The sequence below is a fragment of the Vulpes vulpes genome, chromosome X (genome assembly GCF_048418805.1).
Source record: "Vulpes vulpes isolate BD-2025 chromosome X, VulVul3, whole genome shotgun sequence".
In the NCBI taxonomy this organism is placed as follows: Eukaryota; Metazoa; Chordata; class Mammalia; order Carnivora; family Canidae; genus Vulpes; species Vulpes vulpes.
The window spans coordinates 14,273,714-14,298,168 of NC_132796.1; the positions used below are offsets into that span (position 1 = coordinate 14,273,714).

The 24,455-nt window shown below is 38.3% G+C and overlaps 1 protein-coding gene across 8 annotated transcripts in view; it reads right to left on the minus strand.

Moving 5' to 3' along the window:
• BEND2 (BEN domain containing 2) overlaps window positions 1-24,455 on the minus strand; it is a 61,638-nt gene that overhangs the window by 9,282 nt on the left and 27,901 nt on the right. For 4 of the 8 annotated variants that reach the window (XM_072744650.1, XM_072744648.1, XM_072744654.1 and 1 more), the window contains 7 exons: window positions 21,659-21,781; window positions 20,318-20,425; window positions 16,866-17,000; window positions 14,117-14,317; window positions 12,608-12,729; window positions 10,730-10,955; window positions 7,822-8,025 (listed from right to left, as the gene is read on the minus strand). In XM_072744650.1, the coding sequence (XP_072600751.1) occupies window positions 7,822-8,025; window positions 10,730-10,955; window positions 12,608-12,729; window positions 14,117-14,317; window positions 16,866-17,000; window positions 20,318-20,425; window positions 21,659-21,781 (1,119 nt within the window). Of the gene's footprint in view, window positions 1-7,821; window positions 8,026-10,729; window positions 10,959-12,607; window positions 12,730-14,116; window positions 14,318-16,865; window positions 17,001-20,317; window positions 20,426-21,658; window positions 21,782-24,455 lie in introns of all 8 variants that reach the window. The other 4 variants (XM_072744653.1, XM_072744651.1, XM_072744647.1 and 1 more) reach the window with 1 other exon arrangement.

Sequence of the window (24,455 nt, forward strand, 5' to 3'; positions counted from 1 at the left end):
TATCAAACTCAACATCCAAGAAACAAACAATCCAATCATGAAATGGGCAAAAGACATGAACAGAAATTTCACCAGGGAAGACATAGACATGGCCAACAAGCACATGAGAAAATGCTCCGCATCACTGGCCATCAGGGAAATACAAATCAAAACACAATGAGATACCACCTCACACCAGTGAGAATGGTGAAAATGAACAAGACAGGAAACAACAAATGTTGGAGAGGATGTGGAGAAAGGGGAACCCTCTTGCACTGTTGGTGGGAATGTGAGCTGGTGCAGCCACTCTGGAAAACAGTGTGGAGGTTCCTCCAAGAGTTAAAAATAGATCTGCCCTACGACCCAGCAATTGCACTACTGGGGATTTACCCCAAAAATACAGATGCAGTGAAACAATAGGACACCTGCACCCCAATGTTTATAGCAGCAATATCCACAATAGCCAAACTGTGGAAGGAGCCTCAGTGTCCATCGAAAGATGAATGGATAAAGAAGCTGTGGTCTATGTATACAATGGAATATTCCTCAGCCATCAGAAATGACAAATACCCACCATTTGCTTCCACGTGGATGGAACTGGAGGGTATTATGCTGAGTGAAGTAAATCAACTGGAGAAGGACAAACATTATATGGTTTCATTCATTTGGGGAATATAAAAAATAGTGGAAGGGATTAAAGGGGAGAGAAAATGAGTGGGAAATATCAGTGAGGGAGACAGAACAGGAGAGACTCCTAACTCTGGGAAATAAACAAGGAGTAGTGGAAGGGGAGGTGGGTGGGGGGGACGGGGTGACTGGATATTGATACGGTGGTTCAATATTCCCAAATCAATCAATGTGAGTGAAACACCACATTGATAAGAGAACGGATGGGCACTGAGGGGGGCACTTGACGGGCTGAGCACTGGGTGTTATACTATATGTTGGCAAATCAAACTCCAATAAAAAAATATACAAAAAAAAGAAAAGAAAAATCTGGAAAAACCATAAATACATGGAGGTTAAATAACATGCTGCTAAAGAATGAATGGGTCAACCAGGAAACCAAAGAAGAAATTTTTTAAAATACATGGAAACAAATGAAAATGAAAACACCATGATTCAAAACCTCCGGGATGTAGCAAAAGTAGTTATAAGAGGGAAGTTTATAGCAACACAGGCCTACCTCAAGAAGCAAGAAAAGTCTCAAATATACAATCTAACCCTACAACTAAAGGAGCTAGGAAAAAAACAATAAACAAAGCCTAAAGCCAACATAAGGAAGGAAACAGTAAATACTAGGCCAAAATAAATTATATAGAAACTAAAAAAAAAAACAATAGATCAATAAAGGCAGAAGCTGATTCTTTGAAAAAAAGTAATAAAATTGATAAACTTCTAGCTAGACTCATCAAAAAAGAAAGAGAAAGGACTCAAATAAATAAAATCACAAACGAGGAGAAATAACAATGTCACAGAAATACAAACTATCATAAGAAAATATGATGAAAAACTATATGCCAACAAATTGGACAACCTGAAAGAAATGGATAAATTCGTAGAAATATATAAATTACCAAACCAAAACAGTAAGAAATAGAAAACTTAAACAGATCAATAACAATACTTTTTTACTGTTATCAGTAATAAAACGTGTTATCAGTAATAAAAAATTTCCCAACAAACAAAAATCCAGGACCAGATGGCTTCACAGGTGAATTCTACAAATATTTAAAGAAGAGTTAACATGTATTCTTCTCCAATTATTCCAAAACACAGAAAAGGAAGGGAAACTTCCAAATTCATTCTGAGGCCAGCATTACCTTATACCAAAACCAGATAAAGACTCCACTAAAAAGGAGAACTACAGGTCAATATTCCTGATGAACCTGGAGGCAAAAGTTCTCAATGAAATACTAGCAAACTTAATCCAACTGTACAGTGAAAGAATAATTCACCTCGATCAAGTGGGATTTATTCCAGGGTTGCAAGGGTGGTTCAATATTCCCAAATCAATCAATGTGATACACCATACTAATAAGAGAAAGGATAAGAACCATATGATCATTTCAATAGATGCAGAGAAAATATTTGACACTGTACAACATCCACTCATGATAAAAATCCTCAACAAAGTAGAGATAGAAAGAACATACCTCAACATAATAAAGGCCATCTATGAAAAATCCACAGCTAATATCATCTTCAATGGGGATCAACTGAGATCTTTTCCTCTACAGTCAGGAATAAAAGAGGGATGTCCACTCTCAACACTGTTATTTTTTAAAGTTTATTTGTTTTTTTAGTAATCTCTATACCCAATGTGGGGCTTAAACTCATGACCCCAAGATCAAGAGTTGCATGCTCTTCCAACTGAGTCAGCCAGGCGCCCCTCACCACTGTTATTTAACATAGTACTGGAAGTCCTAGACACAACAATTGAACAACAAAAAGAAATAAAAGGCATCCAAATCATCAAGGAGGAAGTAAAACTTTCACTATTTGCAGATGACATGATAGAAAACCAAAAAGACTCCAGCAAAAAATTGCTGGAACTGATGCGTGAATTCAGTAAAGTCGCAGGATACAAAATCAACGTACAGAAATCTGTTGTATGTCTATACATCAATAATGAAGCAAAAGAAGGAGAAATTAAGGAATCAATCCCATTTATAATTGCACCAAAAACCATAAGATACCTAGGAATAAACCTAACCAAAGAGGTGAAAGATCTGTACCTTGAAAACTACAAAACACTGATGAAAGAAATTGAAGAGGACACAAAGAAATGGAAAGACATTCCATGCTCATGGATCAGAAGAACAAATACTGTTAAAATGTCTATAGTAACCAAAGTAATATACACATTTAATGCAATCCCTATCAAAATACCAACAGTATTTTTCACAGAGCTAGAACAAACAATTCTAAACTTAGAATGGAACCACAAAACACCCCAATAGCCAGAGCAGCCTTGAAAAAGAAAAACAAACCTGAATGCATCACAATTCTGTAGTTCAAAATATATTATAAAGCTCCAGTGATCAAAACAGTATGGTCCTGGCACAAAAATAGACACATAGATCAATAGAACAGAATATAAAACCCAGAAATAAGCCCATACTTATATGGTCAAATAATCTTTAGCAAAGGAGGAAAGAATATATAATGGCAAAAAGTCTCTTCAACAAATAGTGTTGGGAAAACTGGTCAGCTACATGCAGAAGAATGAAACTGGGCCACTTTCTTACACAAAAATAAATTCAAAATGGATTAAAGACCTAAGTGTGAGACATGAAACCATAAAAGTCCTAAAGGAGAACACAGGAGCAACCTCTTTAACTTCAGCCATAGTCACATTTTTTAGATAGGTCTCCTGAAGCAATAGTAAAAATTAACTATTGGAACTTCCTTAAGGAAACAATCAACAAAACTAAAAGGCTACCTATGGAATGGGAGAAGGTATTTGCAAATGACATATCTGATAAAGGGTTAATATCCAAAATATCTAAAGAATTTATAAATCCCAACACCCAAAAAATGAATAATCCATTTAAAAAAATGGACAGAGCACATGAGCAGACATTTATTTCTCCAAAGAAGACATCCAGATGGTCAACAGACACGTGAAAAGATGTTCAACTTCACTATCAGGAAAATTCAAATCAAAACTACAATGACATATCACTTCACACCTGTCAGAATGGTTAAAATCAACAACACAAGAAAAAAACATGTGTTGGCAAGGATGCAAAGAAAGGGAAACCTTCCTGCACCACCAGTGGAAATGCAAACTGGTGAAGCCACCACGGAAGCCGATATGGAGTTTCCTCAAAAAGTTCTTTAAAAATGTTAAAAATAGAACTACCCTATGATGAGCAATTGCACTACTGACTGTTTACCCAAAGAACACAAAAATACTAATTCTAAGGGGTACACGCATCCCAATGTTTACAGCAGTATTATCTATAATACTCAAATTATGGAACTGGCCCACCTGTCCATCAACTGATGAATGGACAAAGAAGTGGCGAGATATATTGGAATATCACTTGGCCATCAAAAAGAATGAAATCTTGTCATTTGCAAGGACATGAATAGAACTAGAAAGTATTATACTAAGCAAAATAAATCAGTCCAAGAAGGACAAATACCGTATGATTTCACTCATAAGTGTAATGTAATAAACAAAATAATAAGCAGAGGAAAAACAGAGAGGCAAACTGAGAAACAGACTCTTATCTATAGAGAACTAAAGGCTACCAAAGAGGAGGTGTGTGTGTGGGGGGCGGGGGGAATGGTGAAATAGGTGATGGGGATGAAGAAGCACACTTGTGAAGAGCAACAGGTACTGTATATAAGTGTTGAATCACTATATTGTACACCTGAAATTAATATTACACTGTATTTAACTAACTGGAATTTAAATAAAAAGTTAAAGAAATACAAACAAATTTTTTTTTCTAATTTTATTTATTTATGATAGGCACACAGTGAGAGAGAGAGAAGCAGAGACATAGGCAGAGGGAGAAGCAGGCTCCATGCACCGGGAGCCTGACGTGGGATTCGATCCCGGGTCTCCAGGATCGCGCCCCGGGCCAAAGGCAGGCGCCAAACCGCTGCGCCACCCAGGGATCCCCCAAACAAATTTTTAAAATATGTAGTGGATTGCCATTAATGGAAGCATTCAAGCTGAGAGGAGGCAACTATATGTCAAAGGTGAGATCAAATTCCTGCTCTGGGGGAAAAGTTGTACTAGAGGTTGTATAACATACTTCCTATTGCTAAGATTTTACAGTTTTGTAATATGCAGAGATGGATGGGAAGATACAGGAGTAAGAGTTGTTCACTGATTGCAAATCTGTAGCCCACTAACTTTCTCCATGTAAACCATTCTCTAAAGAGCCTTTAAGTGATACTGAAATCTCATCAGAGAGCTTCAAATAATAGTTTCTTCTGTGAAATCAATACCTTTGGCTAGTAGGCATATATACTTTTGACTACTAATTTCCATAAGAGTTCCTCCCAAATAATAAAATCTTAGAATAAGAAATTATATAAGAATAGAAGAATGAACTGGCTTGCTCAGTCAGTGGGATACCAATCAGCAGTTAAAATGCATGAACTAGATCTCAACAACATAATGTTGAGTGATAAAAATTTGCAAAAGGATACATACTATATGTCCACATTTACATATATTAAAACAACTATAGAATGATATTATATATTATTTATGGACCTATCAACATAGCAAAAGTCTAAATATGTGTGGGTATGATACATCTAACTCCAAGATTGTGGTTATTTGGGGGGAAAAAGGGGAAAGGGATGATGGCATGGAGTTTTAATTATATTAGTAATGCTTTATTATTTTTTTAAATATTTTATTTATTTATTTATGAGAATACACAGAGAGGAGAGAGAGAGAGAGAGGCAGAGACACAGGCAGAGGGAGAAGCAGGCTCCATGCAGGGAGCCCGACATGGGACTCGATCCTGGGTCTCCATGATCACACCCGGGACTGAAGGCGGCACTAAACCGCTGAGCCACCCAGGCTGCCCAGTAATGCTTTATTATTTAAAAAAAAAAAAAACCTGCAGCACAAAAAGCAAAATATCTGTATCTGTACTGGATTGACAGGTGCTTGTTATATTACTATATCATTTTCTATACATTTTTGTGTTTTAAATTATACTGAACCAATACTTCTAAAGAAATTATGTTAGAAGCCATAAAGTCCAGTCCTTCTATGAGTGCAGGAATCACCTCTCATCTCTGGCCACTCAGCTTTTGTTCTGACTCTTCATTTTCCAAGTCCATTTTATCCTTATATTAAAGTAAAAAATGTTTTCTGGTCGGATTCTCCTCCTTGGGCCTGGCTCTGCCCACACCCCTAGGACAATGATGATTCGACTGCATTCTCTCTGCTGAAATAACACACACGGCTGCCCTTCTACACAGGAATAGAACTTTGAATCTTATGGGAAATGTGTTAAAATATGCCCCATGTGTACAGTGTGTCAAACTCGTACTGAATATTTTTTTACTACAAAAGACATTTTCTCGATTTGTAATATAACTCAATATGGGATAAAACAAAATGAAATGCATAGAGTAATATCTTTAGTCCACTTTTAAGGAACTAATATATTCCAGATATTTAAAGAAATATAAAAGTCACCTTTTCTCCCTCACTTAAAAATTTTTTTGATTACATTGGGGTGCCTCGGTGGCTCAGACAGTTAAGGACCCAGCTCTTGTTTTTGGCTCAGGTCCTGATTTCAGGATGATAACATGGGAACCCTATATTGGGCTCCACCCTCAGTGGGGAGTCTGTTTCTCTCCTTCTCCCTCTCCCTCTGCCCCTACCTCCTCATTGCATATGTGCATGCACACACACTCTCTCTCTCCCTCTTTCTCTCTAAAAATTAAATAAATCTGGAATTCCTGGGTGGCTCAGCAGTTGAGCATCTGCCTTTGGCTCAGGGTGTGATCCCGATCCGGGGATCGAATCCCGCATCAGGCTCCCTGTGAGGAGCCTGCTTCTCCCTCTGCTTGTGTCTCTGCCTCTCTCTCTCTCTCTCTTTCTCTCTCTCTGTGTCTCTCATGAATAAATCAATAAAATCTTTTAAAAAAATTAAATCTTTTCAAAGTATTTTTTAATTAGAAAGTTAATGTTTCTTCTATAAACACCTTCATTTCCAACGTGGTTACAAAGTCTGTGCTCTCTTTTTACCATAATCTAAGAGGAATTCGGTTTTGGTTTTTTGCCGAGTGGATTAGCTCGGTGATGTCCAAATTGCAAACTGTGACCAATTACTAGATCATGATATCGGTGATGGCAGCACTTTTAAAAAATGTAATAGAATAGAGGGGATCCCTGGGTGGCGCAGCAGTTTAGCGCCTGCCTTTGGCCCAGGGCGCGATCCTGGAAACCCGGGATCGAATCCCATGTCAGGCTCTCGGTGCATGGAGCCTGCTTCTCCCTCTGCCTGTATCTCTGCCTCTCTCTCTCTCTCTGTGTGACTATCATAAATAAATAAAAATTAAAAAAAAATGTAATAGAATAGAAACCACTGGAATGTAAGTCTCATAGAAATAATAAGGATTGTTGGTGAAGCTTTTGCTTGCATTTTTAAACTCAGGCACACATGTACTGAGTCACAACATGAACCGAATTAAAATTTTTACTATGAGTTGCAGTAAGAAAACTACACAAGTTTGAAAACAAGTGGATTAGATGATAGCAAATGCTTACAGAAAAGGCTTCTTTAGTCTGAAACAAAGTCTTCCAATTTGCTGGGTATGTGTGATATGAAGGCATGAACCAAAGAAGAACCAACTAAGATCAGTCTGGGGCTCAGAACTCTCTCTTTGCTGGGGGCCAGTGACACAAGTAAGAAATATTCGGCTCCCTGCTTTGTCCAAATTTAAATGTTCACAGAATTACTTTTGGAAGCTGTTGTTACTTGATCTATAGACATCACAGATAAAGACAGCACCTTGCTCACATGCACGAGAAAAATCTAGCAAATTAACTTGCTGTGTATTGTTGACACTTTGGCAAACTGACAAAGCCCAGCAGCTTCGACCCTGATCCTCAGTAAACAAAGGTGTTTGAGTTTCCATACACCTGGCAAGACAGAGCAATTAGCCTGGAGAAGCCAAATGCAGAAGAAACACAATTCATGAAACAGTTCCTTGTTATACCCGCAGGACAGAGTTAGTAAGAGCTCCATCTCTCCTTAGAACACACACAAACCCAATGGATTGTCATTTCTGCCCTTCTGTAATGTAATTTGCTTTTCATTATTCTCACATACTCAACATGTAACCAACCTCGAAGAGCGCTGATCCTATTGGGGTTAAGGGCACGCATGCCATGGCCCAGGTTGCCATAGACGTTACTTTTTACCAAGACTTTCTCTGAGAACAGATTGCGAATAAGGTATCTGGCTGCCAGCTCTGGGCGAGACTTCCTTTTGGCTATATCCAGCATTGAATGTGGCAACCGTACATTTCTACCTGGATTTCCAAGATATTCTAGAAGCAAAAGAGAAAGATGTCAGTTTTCATGGCAGATGATAGGCGCAAGGTTTTTTAAAAGCCTTTAACAGAAAGGTTGATTCTTCTGAATTTCTAGGCTCCAGAATTTGAGAAGTTAAAAAATTAAACCCTTAAGTTTTTAGCGTATCATGACACAGCATGAGAAATGAAACAGGAATTACTACTGATGTGATTATACATGCTCTGATTGTTCAGGAGAACCATTCAGTGTTCTGTTACCTTTCCGGATAGAATCAGTTTTAACATTACATTTAGGAACGAATTCTAAGTAATTTCAATGCACCGTTGTCCTCTTTATAAGAAAGGCTTTTTTTAAAAAAAAAAAACAACAAGATTCTTATGGAAATATTTATAATTTTTTAAGTGTAGGTTTTCTATTGGGTATTAAAGTTATCATTTAAAAATCAGCAAACTCAGCTATCATATTTTAGATAACTTATTTGAACTGAAAAATAAATTTTAAGTCTATTCTCATTCTTCAACTCTGCAACTTAATCATCCTCAGTCCTAGTGATTCAAATTAACCACACTTAAAAATATTCTATTTTACATGCAATGTAGAATTACTTGTTGGAGAAAGTATGTTTCAGAAATACAATATGATTCATACAAGTCATTAAGCATATGTTTCATCTTGGAACATTCATCATTTAATGGGTGACCATATGAATTACTGAATCCTCCAGATCCAACATTTACCAAGAGACACTGAATTATTTAAAAGTTCACTTAGTGGGTCCAAAGACTTCGCTCTGAGAGATTAACCTAGCAATATTTATCCAGGTCAGAAAAAAAAGATTAATATTCTTTAACTTGGTAATTTGAATTCTGAGAACCTAACTTAAGAATCCAAGGGGTACCTGGGTGGTTCAGTCAGCTATGTGTCCAACTCCTGATTTCAAGCTCAGGTCATGATCTCAATATCAAGAGATTGAGGCCCATATCAGGCTCCATGCTCACTGGGGACTCTGCTGGAGAATCTCCCTCCCTCTGCCCCTCCCCCTCCCCCTGTTGACTCATGCACATGTACTCTTCTCTCTCTAAAATAAATAAATAAGTCTTAAAAAAAGAAAAGAACCCAAAATATGTACAAAGTTATACAAATGGATTTTTTGGCAGCATGCTCTGTATGACTGATAATACCCTCCCAAAAATCCTCAAAAAAAAAAAAAAGGAAGGTAGTTAAATAAATTAGGATATACTTACTCAATGGATTATTATAGACCTGTTAAAAGCAATGATCATAAATAATGGAGATTCTTGAGGAAAAACATACACATATGTTTAAAAAGAAGAGTATGTAGAGAGACCATAATGTTTTAAAAGGTAAGAAAAAGACTAGAAGAAACTTAAAATGTGCACAATCGTTTTTTATGGTATCTTGATTGTGGGAGCTCTTCTTGCCTGCTGAATATTTTCTACTTTTTCAAAATAAAATGGTATAATAGACTCTACACAAACCGGGCAGCTGTCTGGCTCACAATTCCCTTAGTTGGCCCCATCCCCTGGTTCTAGACCTGTGACCTAAGCGCTCCAAATCAGATTCTTTTCTCCTAGGAATCTGAACAGTGATAAGAGGAAACCAGAACCTAGAGATCATGGAAGACGCCAATAGAGCCCCACAGACTTGAGATGGCCCCCAGATGCCACAATCTTGGGATTGGTGGTTTGGCTTCTGCCTGTGGCTTGGTTTGTTCTTCGCTTTCTTTAAATCTAGGAGCTATATGTCCACTGATTATTGTTATGGTTTAATTGGGCCAGATTTTGTTTCTATGGCATACAACCTGAACAAATATAGTAGTAATATTACTTTTATTATGGAAAAAATATAAATAATTTTGTTTGAACAGGCTCACAGGTAATATTCTACTTAGAGCTGACATGGGGGCAAGGGAGAGACAGAAAGTTGTTTTGCTACCTCAGGTGCCACAAAACCCCAGCATACTGAGGAGGAGGCATTGGGGAGCACAAGTGGCAGGTGGCGCAGTCACCTACAGAACTCAGTCACTTGGCACGAATGAAGGAGGATGTGCCTCCAGCAGACAGCTAGCAGTGGGGGCAAAATGTTCTGAGGAACGGGATTCATTAATTCATACAAAAACCCTTTAAGGAGCACCTGCCAAGTGCCGGGCACAGAGAGAGCAAGACCCTAAATTGGTTCTGGCTTATCCAGCTGTAGCCCCTTCTCACGCCTAACCTGAGAGTTCATACTGGTTGAGGGAAACGACCGATAACTGCTTTCCGAAGGAAAAATAACAGATTTAGCTTAATGTCAAAAACTATCAGTCTCAGGGTGCCTGGGTGGTGCAGTCCGTTAAGTGTCTGACTCTTGGTTTCGGTTCAGATCATCATCTCAGGGTCATGGGATTGAGCCCCGCACTGGGCCCCTCACTCAGCACGGAGTCAGCTTGAGGATTCTCTCTCCCTCTGCCTCTCTCCCTCCCGCTGTACGTGTGTGCTCTCTCTCACAAATAAATCCTCAAAAAGAAAACAAAAACTACCAGTCCCAGAACTAGGTATCTATACTTCATTAACTCATTAATATAAGAAACTAAGTTGTTTAGATTTCTCATTATGAAAATTTCAAAGATACATGTAGGCAGAACAGGACAATGAGCCTGATAAATGCATCACCCATATTCAACATTTATCATCAAGAGAACTTATTTTAACAACTCACCCAATGTTTCATGAGATACCACTGAGTTAAAGGTGGAAGGTCTTCTAATTCCTTGAGGGCAAGCACTGCTGTTCTGAGAATCCCCATTTTCTCTTGTCTCTGAGGCAGCGGTTTGTGGAAAGAACTGGAAACTGCTTTTACTGCCTTCACCATCCCTTCTACCATTCAGATCCGCAAATCTTTGTGCATCAGGATTGGCACAGGGTTTCTTATTGCCACCAGTTGTCTGCTGAAACACAATACTATATCTGTAAACAAAGTCCCCTCAGTGAGAAAATATGGACATGCTCCATCATCTACCAGGGCCCCCCAGGTTGGTAGGGAAGCAACTGTCTCTGCATTGCTCTGTATTGCAGCAAAAGCCTGCAAAGACAGTGCGCCGTGATGAAAGAAGCAGAGGTGCGTCTTGCTCCTCAAGCTGCCATGACGGGCTGCTGCTTGGAGGGCTCGGCAGCTTTGTCTAATGATAATTGCTGGCACAAAATAAGTGCTTAGTGAACAGATCATGAATAATGAATAAAGGAGTTTCTCGGAGATGACAACTTTGAGGTTTTCTTTAAAATGTTTTTGTTTTCTCTTTCCCCAGGGGCTACAGCCTCTAAGGATCTCCAAAGACTTGGATTTCTTTTTTTTAAAGCTGTGCTTAAGACCCACTTTCTTGGCATATTCAACCAGAATCTCTGGTGGAAGGAGTAGGAGAGCTCAGGCATTAGTTACTTTCTTTACATGATTCTAATATATACCCAGGGTTGGCAACCACTGTTCTAGGTCAGGGCTTCTCAAACTGCTATGTGCACAGCAATCACCTGGGGATCTTGCTAAAATGCATATTCTATATTCTGCCTCAGTGAGTCTCGTGTGGAACTCTAGACTCTGCATTTCTCACAAGCTTTCCTGTGGTGCTGCTGCGGTTGCTGGTCCGCGGACCCACTTTGAGTGGCAAAGACCCAGCCCTCTCCTAGTCAAGTACACAGCAGGCGTTTGGCAGATGCCGCTTCTCTTCTGACGCCTAAGCAAATATGCAAATTACCATTTTCCAGGCAGTGTCATAATTTTACATTCAAATGTTTAGGGTGCAATTTTTGTAGGATATAAAAGGGAATGTGAAAAATAAGCAGATTTGGTTTCAGACAGATGGTGCTTGAGCTATCGCTGAAATCAAGCCGTTCACCAGGAAAACATAAGCTCAGCTACAAATATTCTTGGCAAATAGTTTCCATAAACTTACTCCAGAGACGCGGGACTGACTAGACATGGCGAGAATAACATGAGGTTTTTAGAGAGGTGGGTAGAAATGAGAAATTGTTAAGTTAAACGCTTCAACAGGAGAAGGCAACAGACATGACGCCCTCCCCTGCTGGCCCATTCGTGTTAAAAAACCTCTAATGCACTTTCAAGACCGAATAGATGCGAGAAAAGACAGGCTACTGTTTACCATGTAACCATAGAAAGTATAAAATATCTGTGCTAGCTGAGCCTCATGGCCAGCGTGATTTCCAACATTTCCAAGCAAACAAGTACTGAAGCACCTTCCTTTGCTCCTGTACCACAGTCGGCCCTTCGTGGTATCAGCGGGATACTGAGAAAGATTTGCCAAGTATCTTTGTACCTGAAACCTTTTCCCGGTCTACCCCCGTGGCTTCAAATATACTGACTGAAACACTCCATCTGATTTATTTTCTCCTTAGGATATTTGCATGAAGCATAAATATCAAAGAGTGAAATAAACAGGCAGAGACCATACATTGCCCCTAAATTAAATAAACAAGATTTTGAGCACATGGCCTAAAGATCCTGTGTATAAGGCTCTCCATTTGGGAACTGGATACAGTATGCACTTCCACAGCAGTGACCACCTTGAAATAAAAAGTAACTTACTGGTATTGTGTTGGCTTCAGAATATGAACAGTAGATCATAGAATTGATGTCGGCGATACAGGTTTTCCAGTCTCTTCCACGTTCACGCAAATCATGGTTGGGAAAAATTGTCGCCAGATATTCTGCAAAGAGCAGAAAGTATTCATGACGATTTTTTAAGAAACCAAAACCCAAAGAATTGACAACATTATTTTATTTCAAATACTAAAATTTTCTATTTGGAATTACTGTTCTCTTCTCTCTTTCTGAGAGTTCAGAAATCCCACCCAAAGAAGATGCTTTGCTAAATATCTCACTTCTTCTAATGTGCAAGTGCCCTATACAACATTGATGTAGGGAGCCACTAATGAAGTTTTGGTGCTTTTATTAAACTGATAAGAACAAAAAAAAGCGGGGGGGATCCCTGGGTGGCTCAGCGGTTTGGTGCCTGCCTTTGGCCCAGGGCGCGATCCTGGAGTCCCGGGATCGAGTCCCGCGTCAGGCTCCCGGCATGGAGCCTGCTTCTCCCTCCTCCTGTGTCTCTGCCTCTCTCTCTCTCTCTCTCTCTGTGTGTGTGTGTGTGTCTATCATGAATAATAAATAAATAAATCTTTAAAAAAATAAAAAATAAACTGATAAGAACAGATACTATAACTTAGCCAAAAGGCAAGAAGCAATGAGGTTGTGGTGCTTTTTAAAAAAATGTGTAATGGAGAGGCAACTATTTCTGGGGGATAATGCCATTGAATAACCCTATGAATAAGCTAAAACTAACAAAGAAAACTGTAAAGAGAAAAGCGTGTTACTGCCAACATTATTACACCATGGTGTATTGATTTGTGCACACTACATGTCTACCTTCCCCATGAGCTATTCCTTCTGCCTAGAATACCCTTCCTATTCATCTAGCTAAGGACTGAATCCTTCTGAATCCAGCTCAAGTGTTTTGTCCTTAATAAGCCTTCCCTAATGCCCTCAAAATAGTTCTCTGCTCTCTGAGCTTCTCCAACATTCCCACCCTGGTTTGGGATTGATCAGTTTCCTTCAATGGTCCCTTTCTAGACTGTGAACTCCTTGAGGGCAGAAATCCTTATTTGTTGTGGTCTCAGTGCCTATGTGTTCCACAACCTTCATCTAAATCGCTGGACAGAAGGCTAAGATGTGTTAATGATGACACTCTAATTCTGTGTTGCATGTTACTAGCACTGAAGTACAATTTATTCTCCTGTGTTTTTAGGGCTTTTTCCTTATTTTTAGTACCAAGCTTCAACACTGAAGAACTGACTTAGTTCTAGCCATAAGCAGCAAGAATCAATAAAGCTTGTCTTTTACCATTAGTCTATGGACAAGTTTTATTCTTTACAAGTTATTACCCATTACATAATATTAAATTGTAAAATCAGGGTCAGACAGGTGAAAAACAGTTAGTTCTAAGATTTATCCAGACTCCATCATTGTCTCTTAAACTACCAATAACATTCACCAGATGACCAAATGATAAAAACAAGATTCCGTAATGACTTTACATACCTCTTATTGCAGCCATTTTGTTCGGATCTAGGGGTTGACGGCCTTGGGAATTGACACCTACCCAGCCGTGCATCAGAATTTCCTTAGAGAACAAAATAGGAACCAAGTAGCGGGCTGCGTGCCTAGGATGGGTCTTCTTTTGTGCAGTCGCCAAATGAGTATCAAGCACCATGACATTCCTTCTGGGATCACCAAGATATCCTTTTAATACACGGGGAAAAAGTAAAATCTTTTGTTTTCTGAGGCAAGGCTACCATGAAAGAACCCAAGAAAATTAAACTAATTGATTTCTAATTTGCTAATTTCTACTTGGATGAATTTTTTTTCTATACTTATCTCTTCCTTAAATGAGTCTCTTTGATGCCATCTGTATAACTCTAATTAGCATTTTTCACCTTTGCTAGTCTTGAATTTTCTGTACTTGAAATAACCGTTTCATTATCTTGAATAAATTCGATTCTTAGGCCAAAGATGCGTATGTAAACATGCTGCTCTGAGATCGCATTGCTCCCTTTTTACAGTCTAAAAGCACACTCAGAGCTATATTATTGAGTGAGTATATGGTCCCTGAAGATAATCTGGAAAGTATGGGTGGCCATAATGAAGGATATTGTAAAACAGCTACCATTTTTTGAGTAACTACTATATATCTAGCACTATGCTAAATGTTTTGCATCTAAAAACTCGATTTCATCATCCTACCAACTTATTCCCACTTTGAAGAGGAAACAGGCCCACAGAAAGTAAAGCATTTGAACAAGATCACCGAGCCAGTTCTTAAATGTCTGTATATTATCAGCCAAGTGCTCTGAACCATTAATCTGGTGGTGCCTTCCATTCTTTTTGCCATTTTTTTAAATCACAAAATTGAAATCATGCTTTATATATAGTCTGAATCCTGCTTTTTCAGTTACCATTCTATTTCGAGCATTTCTCCATTTTCTTTAGTTCCTTTTCAAGTCAGCATTCCTATCTTCATGATTTGCCTGACAGGTGACATTTATGTTGTACTTAGGTTCTGAGCATTGTGTTAAGAGCTTTAAATGAATTATTCCATTTGATCCTCCCAATTCTATGCAATAGGTACCATGATTTTTGTCACTTCACAGAGGAAAAAAACTAATACTTAGGTTAGAAAAGCAATGAGGTTTTGATGCTTTTTAAAAAAAGGGTGTAACAGGGATGCCTGGGTGGCTCAGCGGTTAAGCGTCTGTCTACAGCTCAGAGCATGATCCTGGAATCCTGGGATCAAGTCCCACATCGGGCTCCCTGCATGGAGACTGCTTCTCCCTCTGCCTGTGTCTCTGCCTCTCTCTCTCTCTCTCTCTCTCTCTCTCTCTCTCTCTCTCATGAATAAATAAATAAAATCTAAAAAAAAATGTGTGTAACAGAAAGTCAACTTTATGTAGCTGAAGATCACATGGTCAGTAAAACACAGAGCTGAGATGTGAATCCTGACAGTGGGACTCAGGAGCCCATGCTCTTCCCCATTATGCTTTACTGCTTTATACATCATGGGTATCCCAGGAGTTACCGAACAAATTCCCTATGGTTGTGTATTTGGCAGTTTCCAATATTTTATGATTGTGTAAAGAACATTCCTGTACCAAAATTTAAATAAAAATCTTTTGTATTAATTAAATCTTCATATATTAGTGGGATTACTGAGTCAGGCAGCACAAATACTTTTACGGATTTCTGTACAAATTGCTCTTCAGGAAGCTTTCACCAGTGCATACTTCGAACAAGAGCATGTCACAGTGCCCATGTAGTAACAAAGAACACAATGTTTGAAGTTTCTTCCACTTTGGCTAATGGAATGCTTGAAAAGAAAAGCATCTCCTCTAGGACGGGAGTCAGCAAACTCCAGTCCCCAGGCGGATCCCAACGCCAGTTTTTATAAATCAAGTTGTACTGGCACACAGCCACACCCATTCATCTACCTACATCTGTGGCTGCTTTCATGCTACAGCAGCAGACTTGAGTCGTGGTGACACACACCAGATGGCCCACAGAGCCTAAAATAGTTACTATCTAGTCCCTTTACAGAACAAGTTTGCTGAGCCCTGTGCTAGAATATTAATAAGAGATTAGCTACTTAAAGGTAGAGACACAAAGGAACTATAAAAGATTAGGAAGGCTTGCCCTTAGAAAGCACGGAACTTAGGGTCACCTCATTTCTGCCACTGTGTCTTGGCAGGCAATACGGGAGACTGTTTAGAAACATGAGCTTTAAGTCACAGAGGACAGGGACGCCTCGGTGGCTCAGTGGTTGAGTGTCTGCCTTTGGCTCAGGTCGTGATTCCGGGTGATCCCAGGGTGCTGGGATCAAGTTCCACACCAGGCTCCCCACGGGAAGCCTGCTTCTCCCTCTGCTTCTCTCTCTGCCTATGTCTCTGCCTCTCTCTGTGTGATTCTCATGAATAAATAAATAAAATCTTTAAAAAAAGTCACAGAGGACTGAGATTTCCAGAACTTCCACTCACCAGCTCTGCGACTTTGAGAATGGGGGTAATAAAAATACCTACATATGGACTCATCTGAATATTAATAGAGAAGAGACCTGTCATTGATTAACACAGTGCCTTGTACATAATACACACTCAATAAATGTCAGCCATTATGATTAATATAACCTAAACCCAACCCTTAAAATAGGAAATAAAAAGCTTCCATTAGCCTGTATCAAGAGTGTTGAAGAATATAGGTTAAATGGTGCTACTTGTAATATGTGTCATTTAGCACTCACCAAAACTGGAAGGAGGGCAGCAAGATGATGAGATAGAATCTTGGCCGTTGTCATTTTCCAACACAACTGGGTAATTCATTGTTTCGTTTTCCGTGCCGCTTTCTGCTCTTACCAATATTTCTATAGGTAAGAGTGCTGAAAGAAAAGGACTCTCAACTGCAAATTCACTATCCAGCAAACTATCCTTCAAGTGTGAAGGTGAAATAAACATATTCTCAGACAAGGAAAACTAAAAGCATTTGTCACTAACAGACCTACTCTTAAGAAAGAGTGGCTAAAGGAAGATCATCAAACAGAAAGGTTATGATGACAGAAGGAATCTTGGAGCATCAAGAAGGAAAAGAAAGCAACAGAAAGAGCAGAAGTATGCGTGAAGAGAAACTTGATCATTTGTTCAATAAAAAAATCAAACAGCTACACTGGAAAATAGTCTGGCAGCTCCTTATAAAACTAAATCTTCAATTATCACATGACACAGCAATTTCACTCTTGGGCATTTATCCCAGAGAAATAAAAGCCCATGATATGACACAAAAACCTGCACAATAAAGCTAAGTGTTCTTAGCTTTATTCATAGCAGCCAAAATGGTGAACAACCCAGATGTCCTTCAACTGTTGAGTGGTTAAACAAACCGTGGTAAATCCAATACCACAGACTACTATTCAATAATAAAAAGAAAGAAAGAACAGAAGAGGCAGAAATATGGATGAATATAATACAATCATGAGTTTTATAAATCATACGTGATGACTGAAACAAAAATGAAAACACCATCTGATATCCAAGACAATATATTTAAAGTGAGGAGGGCAAAGGAAACTAAGTGGAATTAAAGTTTCAACACTTCATTCCAAGTGGTAAAATGCTGATACCAGTACACTGTGATAAGACACATACATATATAACCATATCCAGAGTGACCACTAGGAAAACTATACAAAGCAATGTACTAAAAAACATAAATAAATCAAGACAGAACACTAGAAAATGTTCAGGTAACCCACAGGAAGGCAAAAAAAGATAAACAAAAAAAGAATGAGTAGGGGAGTGCCTGGCCGGCTCAGTCAGTAGAGCATGAAACTCTCAATCTCAGGGTGTGAGTTCAAGTCCCATACTGGGGGTAGAGTTTACTTAAACAAATAAATTAAATAAACTTTAAAAAAATAATGAGAAAAATAGGAAACAAAAAGAAATATAATAAAATGGTAGACTTAGGCCTACATTATCTTAAATGTAAATAACCTAACTATATCAATTAAATAGCAGCAAGTGATAAAGTATATTTAAAAAGATCAATTATGTGCTGTTTACAAAAAACTCTACAAGTTCAATTACATAGGTAGATTGAAAGTAAAAGGATGAAAAGGCATATACCATGCAAACATTAGTCCCCCCAAAAAACAGAGTAGCTGTGTTGACATCAGATACTTCAGGGCAAAGAAACAAATAAAGATGAAAAGATCAACCCTGAGGAAGACAATGATTCTCAATACACCAAACGACAAATTCTCAAAATACATTAAGTAAAAACTGAAAAAGTTGAAAGGAGAAATAATCAAATCCATAATTAAAGTTGAGGACCTCATACCTCCCTATCTCAGAAACTGATCAAACAACCAGACCAAAAATCAGCAAGGATACAGAATATCTGAAGAACACAATCAACTAACAGGATTCTCATTACAGAACATTCCACCCAACAAAACCAGAATACATATTTTTTTTCAAATGCCTGTGGATCATTCACCAAGACAAACCACATCCTAGGCCAGAGGAAAAAAATCTCAACAAATTGAAAAGAAAAGAAATCATACAGAGTCTATTTTCTGGGCAGCCTGGGTGGCTCAGCAGTTTAGCACCTGCCTTCAGCCCAGGGTGTGATCCTGGAGACCCAGGATCGAGTCCCACATCGGGCTCCCTGCATGTAGCCTGCTTCTCCCTCTGCCTGTGTCTCTGCCTCGCTCTCCCTCTCTGTATCTCTCATGAATAAATAAATAAAATCTTAAAAAAAGGTCTATTTTCTGACCATAATAGAATCAAATTAGAAATCAATAATAGAATGACAGGATGAAGTTTCCAAAGAAATAATAAAATACATACGACTTGGGCAGCCCGGGTGACTCAGCGGTTTAGCGCCACCTTCAGCTCAGGGCATGATCCTGGAGTCCCGGGATCAAGTCCCGCATCGGGCTCCCTGCATGGAGCCTGCTTCTCCCTCTGCCTGTCTCTCTCCTCAATCTCTCTCTCTCTCTCTCTCTCTCTCTCCTCTCTCTCCCTGTATCTCTCATGAGTAAATAAATAAAATCTTAAAAAAAATACATACGACTTAATGAAAATACAGCACATCAAAATATATGGGGTATAACTAAGGAAGTACTGTAAGTGAAATTTACAACACTAAATGCTTATATTAGAAAAGAGAACAGTTCTAAATCTATAATTTAAGTTCCTACACCAAGAACTAAGAAGAGTAAAATAAACCCCATATAAGCAAAAAGCATGAAATAATAAAGAACAGAAATCAATGAAACTGAAAATATGGAAACAACAGGAAATCAATAAAACAAAAAGGTTGGTGCCTCAAAAAGATTAATAAAGCTAATAAACCTCTAAAAAGAATTACAAAAAGAAAAAGAGATAACACAAATCATTAATACCAGGAATGAAATAAGTTATCCAGCAGCCATCAAAAGGATAATAGGGAATACTACAAACCACTTTACATTCATAAATCTGATAACTTAGCAGAGCTGAATCAATTCCTCCAAAATTACAAAGACCAAAACTCAACCAAGATGACACAGATATCTAAATAGTCCTATAACCATTAAATTTGCAATTAAAAGCCTTCTGAAAAGGAATCAGGCCCAGATTATTTTACTAGAGAGTTTTACCAAACATTTAAAAAATTAATACCAATTTCTCATATACTCTTCCATAAAATAATATAAAATTATTAAAAAAGAGAGAACACATTAGCCCTTGAATGGGTTAGAGACCAAGCCAGAGAAGCAATGACATACGATATGATTATAAATAGGCAACAAGAGGGTTCCTGGAAGTAATGGGACAGTTCTGTATCATGACTGTAGTGGTGAATACCTGAACATAAACATATCACAAGTGCAGAGAATTAAACACACACACACATACACACACACAAATGAATGCAAGTAAAGCTGGGGACATCTGAATAGATGTGTAGATGGTATTGATGTCAAAATCCTAGTAGTGATATTTTACTATATTTTTGCACAATATTAGCATTGGGAGAAATCTGGTTAAGGGTACATAAGATCTCTCTATATTATTTCATGCATGTACATGTGATTCTGAAGTATCTCCAAATGAACATTTTAATTTTGAAAAAGCTATCAGTAAGAATTCATATTAAGAATGTTGAACCTAAATTAGAGAGTGCTACTTATAATATGTATCATTTCAAACTCACCAAAACCAGGAGTGACAAAGAAAGATTCTGAATCAATATCTTGGTTGCTGTCATTTGTCATTAAAGTTGGGGGATTCATTGTCTCAGAAGTCATTTCAGCGTTGAATTCTGTTTGAACAACATTTTGATAAGTAAAACATCTTTCAGGTGCTGAAAGACAAGAAATCTCAACAGTGATTTTTATATCAAGTAAAACTATCTTTTAAGAATGAAGCAGAAATAAAGACATCCCCAGACAAAGGAAAACTAAAAATATATATATATATTTAATTTAAAATTTTTTTTAAAAATTGTTGCTGGCTGACTTAGTCTTAAAACATGACTAAAGGAAAATCTTCTGACCAAAAGGATATGATGAAGGAAGGAGGCTTGGAGCATAAAGAAGGAAGAAAGACTAATAGGAAGAGTAGAAGTATGCATGCAGAAAAACTAGATCACTCATAAAACTCTGGCAGGAATGGAAATGGTACAGCTGCACTGGAAAGCAGTTCAGTAGTATTTTACAAAACTCAACTTACCATTACCATCGGACCCAGCAAGTGTGCTCTGGGGCGTTATGTCAGAGAAATGAAAACTGATGCTCACAAGAAACCTGTACGCGAGTGTACACAGCAGCTTTACTCTTAATGGCCAGAAACTAGAAACAACCCAGACATCCTTCAACCAGTGAACAGATAAACTACGGTACACCCATACCATGGAATAGTCAGCAATAAAAAAAGGAGGAACTACTGATATTACACAGCAACTCAGATGAAGTTGCAGGGAATTATGCTGAAGGAAAAAAAAAAGCCATCCTGAAAAATGATATAACCATGTAAGTCTATTTACATAAAACTCTCTAAATGACAAAATTATAAAGAGAAAGAGCAGATCAGTGGCTGCTAAGGACAGGGACAGGGCAGACTAGGGCTAGGAGGGTAGGAAGAGAAAAGCAGTCATGGGTTTAAAGGGCAATAGGCGATAGGAGGTATGGAACATCATGAAATCACATAATATAAAACCGAATACACATACACACACAAACATAAACCCATGCACAAGTACAAATAAAACTGAGAACATCTCAATAAAATCTATGGATGTCTATACACTGGTTGTGACATTGTACTATAGTTCTGATGGATGGTATCATTGGGGGAAGCTGGATGAAGTGTACATAAGATCTCTTACAATTACACGTGTAGCTAAAATTTTCTCGATATAAAACTTCTACTCCTGACTTAAATAATTTTAATTATTTTTTTATTAAAAAGGAAAAAACCCTACTAGGTCACATTCAGGGTATTAATGAATCTAGATTAAACAGTGCTACCTGTAATAGGTTTCATTTCAACTCACCCCAACTGGAAGGCATGAAGAAATATTCTGAAGTTTCTTGACCACTGTCCTTCTCCAAGAAAGGTGAGTTATTTCCCAGCTGAGTGCTATTTCCCAGGCAGGTTTCTGCCTTGAACAGCATTCCTACAAGGACAACATTTTTTAAATGCCATAAGAAAAGACTACTAGCCTCATGTTCTATAGCCAAATAGCCAATGAAACTATCCTTCTGCACTGCAGCAAAAATAAAGATATTTACAGACAAAGGAAAACCAAAAGTACTTACCACTAACTGATTTATGCTTAAAAAATGGCTAAAGGAAAATCTTACAGAAAACATATAAAAGAAAGAATTCTGGAGCATCATAGAGAAACAGCAATGTAAAGAACAGCAACATGAACAAATCCCCGGGGAATTGCACTGAGGGAAAGGAGCCAATCTTAGACACCTTGCGATTCCATTTATACAACAATGCTGGATGGACGAATTATAGATCTGGAGAGCAGATTCCAGATTGCCAATCATTAGAGACAGGGCAGAGGATGGAACTGGGGAGAAAGTCCTCTGGAAAGAGATGGTGGTGGTCACAAGAGAGCAATTATGAGGGAAAATGGTGATGCTGGAACTGTTTTGGGGCTTGCCTGTGGCAGAGGATACACGAACCTCTTGATATGATAAAATTGTATAGAACTAAATACACACATACACACAAATACAAGTGAAACTGGGGACATCTCAATTGTATCTGTGGGGGGTATTACACCAATTTCTTGGTTGTGATCATTTTCTCCGGTTTTTGCAAGATGTTACCAGTGGGGAAAACTGAAGAATGGGAACACAGGATCTGTATTATTTTTCACAACTCCATGTGCAGCTAAATTTTTCTGAAAATAAAAAGTTCAATCAGAAAAAAACGACCACTATCGGGGCGCCTGGGTGGCTCAGGCGGCTCAGCATCTGACTTCAGCTCAGATCATGATCCCAGGTCCTGGGATGGAGCCCAGAGTCAGGCTCAGGCTCCTTGCTCAGCGGGGAGCCTGCTTCTCCCTCTCCCTCTGCCTCTGCCTCTCCCCCCGCCCCTGCTTGTGCTCACTCTCTCTTGCTCTCTCATTTTCAAATAAATATATAAAATCTTTTTTTTAAATTAAATAAAAGAAAAGGTTACCACTATCTTACACTAAGGATGTTGATGAATCTAGATTAAATATGCTACATGTCAAATGTATCTGTCATTTCAATCTCACCAAAACTGGGAGGAATGCTGCAACACACTGGAGAAACGTCTTGGTCACTGCTATCCTCCAATAAAAGTGGATAGCTTGTCATCTCAGTGTTCTTTTCTGGGCTGGTCTGAGCCTTTACCAACATGTCTACAAATACAATATTTTCAAATACTGAAAGACAGGAAATCTCAAACCATATGATTGTGTCTGGCCAAATTGTCCTTCAATAGATAATAGAGCAGACTTGTGACCACATTAACAAATGGACCTGGAGGGCAGTGTGCTAAGTGCAATAAACCAGAGAGTGAAATAGACAAATACTGCATGGTATCACTTATACGTGGAATCTAAAAAGAAAAAAGAAAAAGTCAAACTCATTAAAAAAAAAAAGGGATAGAATAAATGAATGGCAGTTTCCAGGGGCCAGGCAGAAAGGGAAGTGGGGAGAGGCTGGTAAAAAAGCCAGGTAGCTTTTTTCAACTGGTATCAACTTAAAAAAAAAAAAAAGGTATCAACTTTCAGTCATAAGTAAGGCCTGAGGCTCTAGTGCACAACACGGTGACTAGAGCTGATAATAGTGTACTGTATCATCGAATAGAACTTAAGCATTCTCCCCACCAAAATATAAAAGGTAAATATGTGAGATGGTGGATATGTTAGTGAACTCAATGGCAGGAATCGTTTCACTATGTACATGTACATCAAGTCATCACACTGTACATTCTCTAAATATATTACAACTTTGTCAGTTATACCTCAATGATTGCTGAAAACAAGAAATGAATATCCAAACTATTAAAAACAACAACAAAGAATGAATGAAGGGGAAATCATGACATCCTCATACAAAGGAATGCCAAAAGTATTTGTCGCTAGCAGACTTACATTTGAAAACGGTTAAATGAAAATCTTCTATCAGAAAAGAATGATGAAAAAACACATTTTGGAGCATTAAGAAGGAAGAAAGAACAACGAATGAAAGCAGCAGAAATCTGGATGCAGAAAAACTGGATCAATCATATGTTGCTGGTAGAAAAGTTAAATGGTACCACCTCTCTGGGAAACCATGGGGCAGTTTCTCATAAAACATGCAATTATCATACAACCAAGCATTTGCATCCTCGGGCATTCATCTAAGAGAAGTAACAATTTATGTGTACACAAAAACCTGTAAATAAACGGTCATAGCAACTTTACTTGTAATATTGAAAACCGGAAAAAGTTCAGACGTTCTTCAACAGTGACCCAATACACAAACTGTGAGCACCCACACCACGGAATAGTACAGAGCAATAAAAAAAGAAGGAAATGCTGATACAGGCAACAAGTCAGATGACTCTCCAGGGAATTATACTCAAATGAGTGTGGTTACAAAAAGGCAAGATGAGGCATCCTCATGATGCTGATGGATATGTTCTGTATCCTGACTGTGGTGGTGGACATCAAACCCACTCATGTGATAAAATCAAATAGAACTAAAGACATACACCAAAATCAATACAATTAAACTGGGGACATCTCAGTAAGATCTGTGGAAGGTATCAATGTCAGTACTCTGGTTGTGATGGCCTATCATAGTTTTGCAAGATGTTAT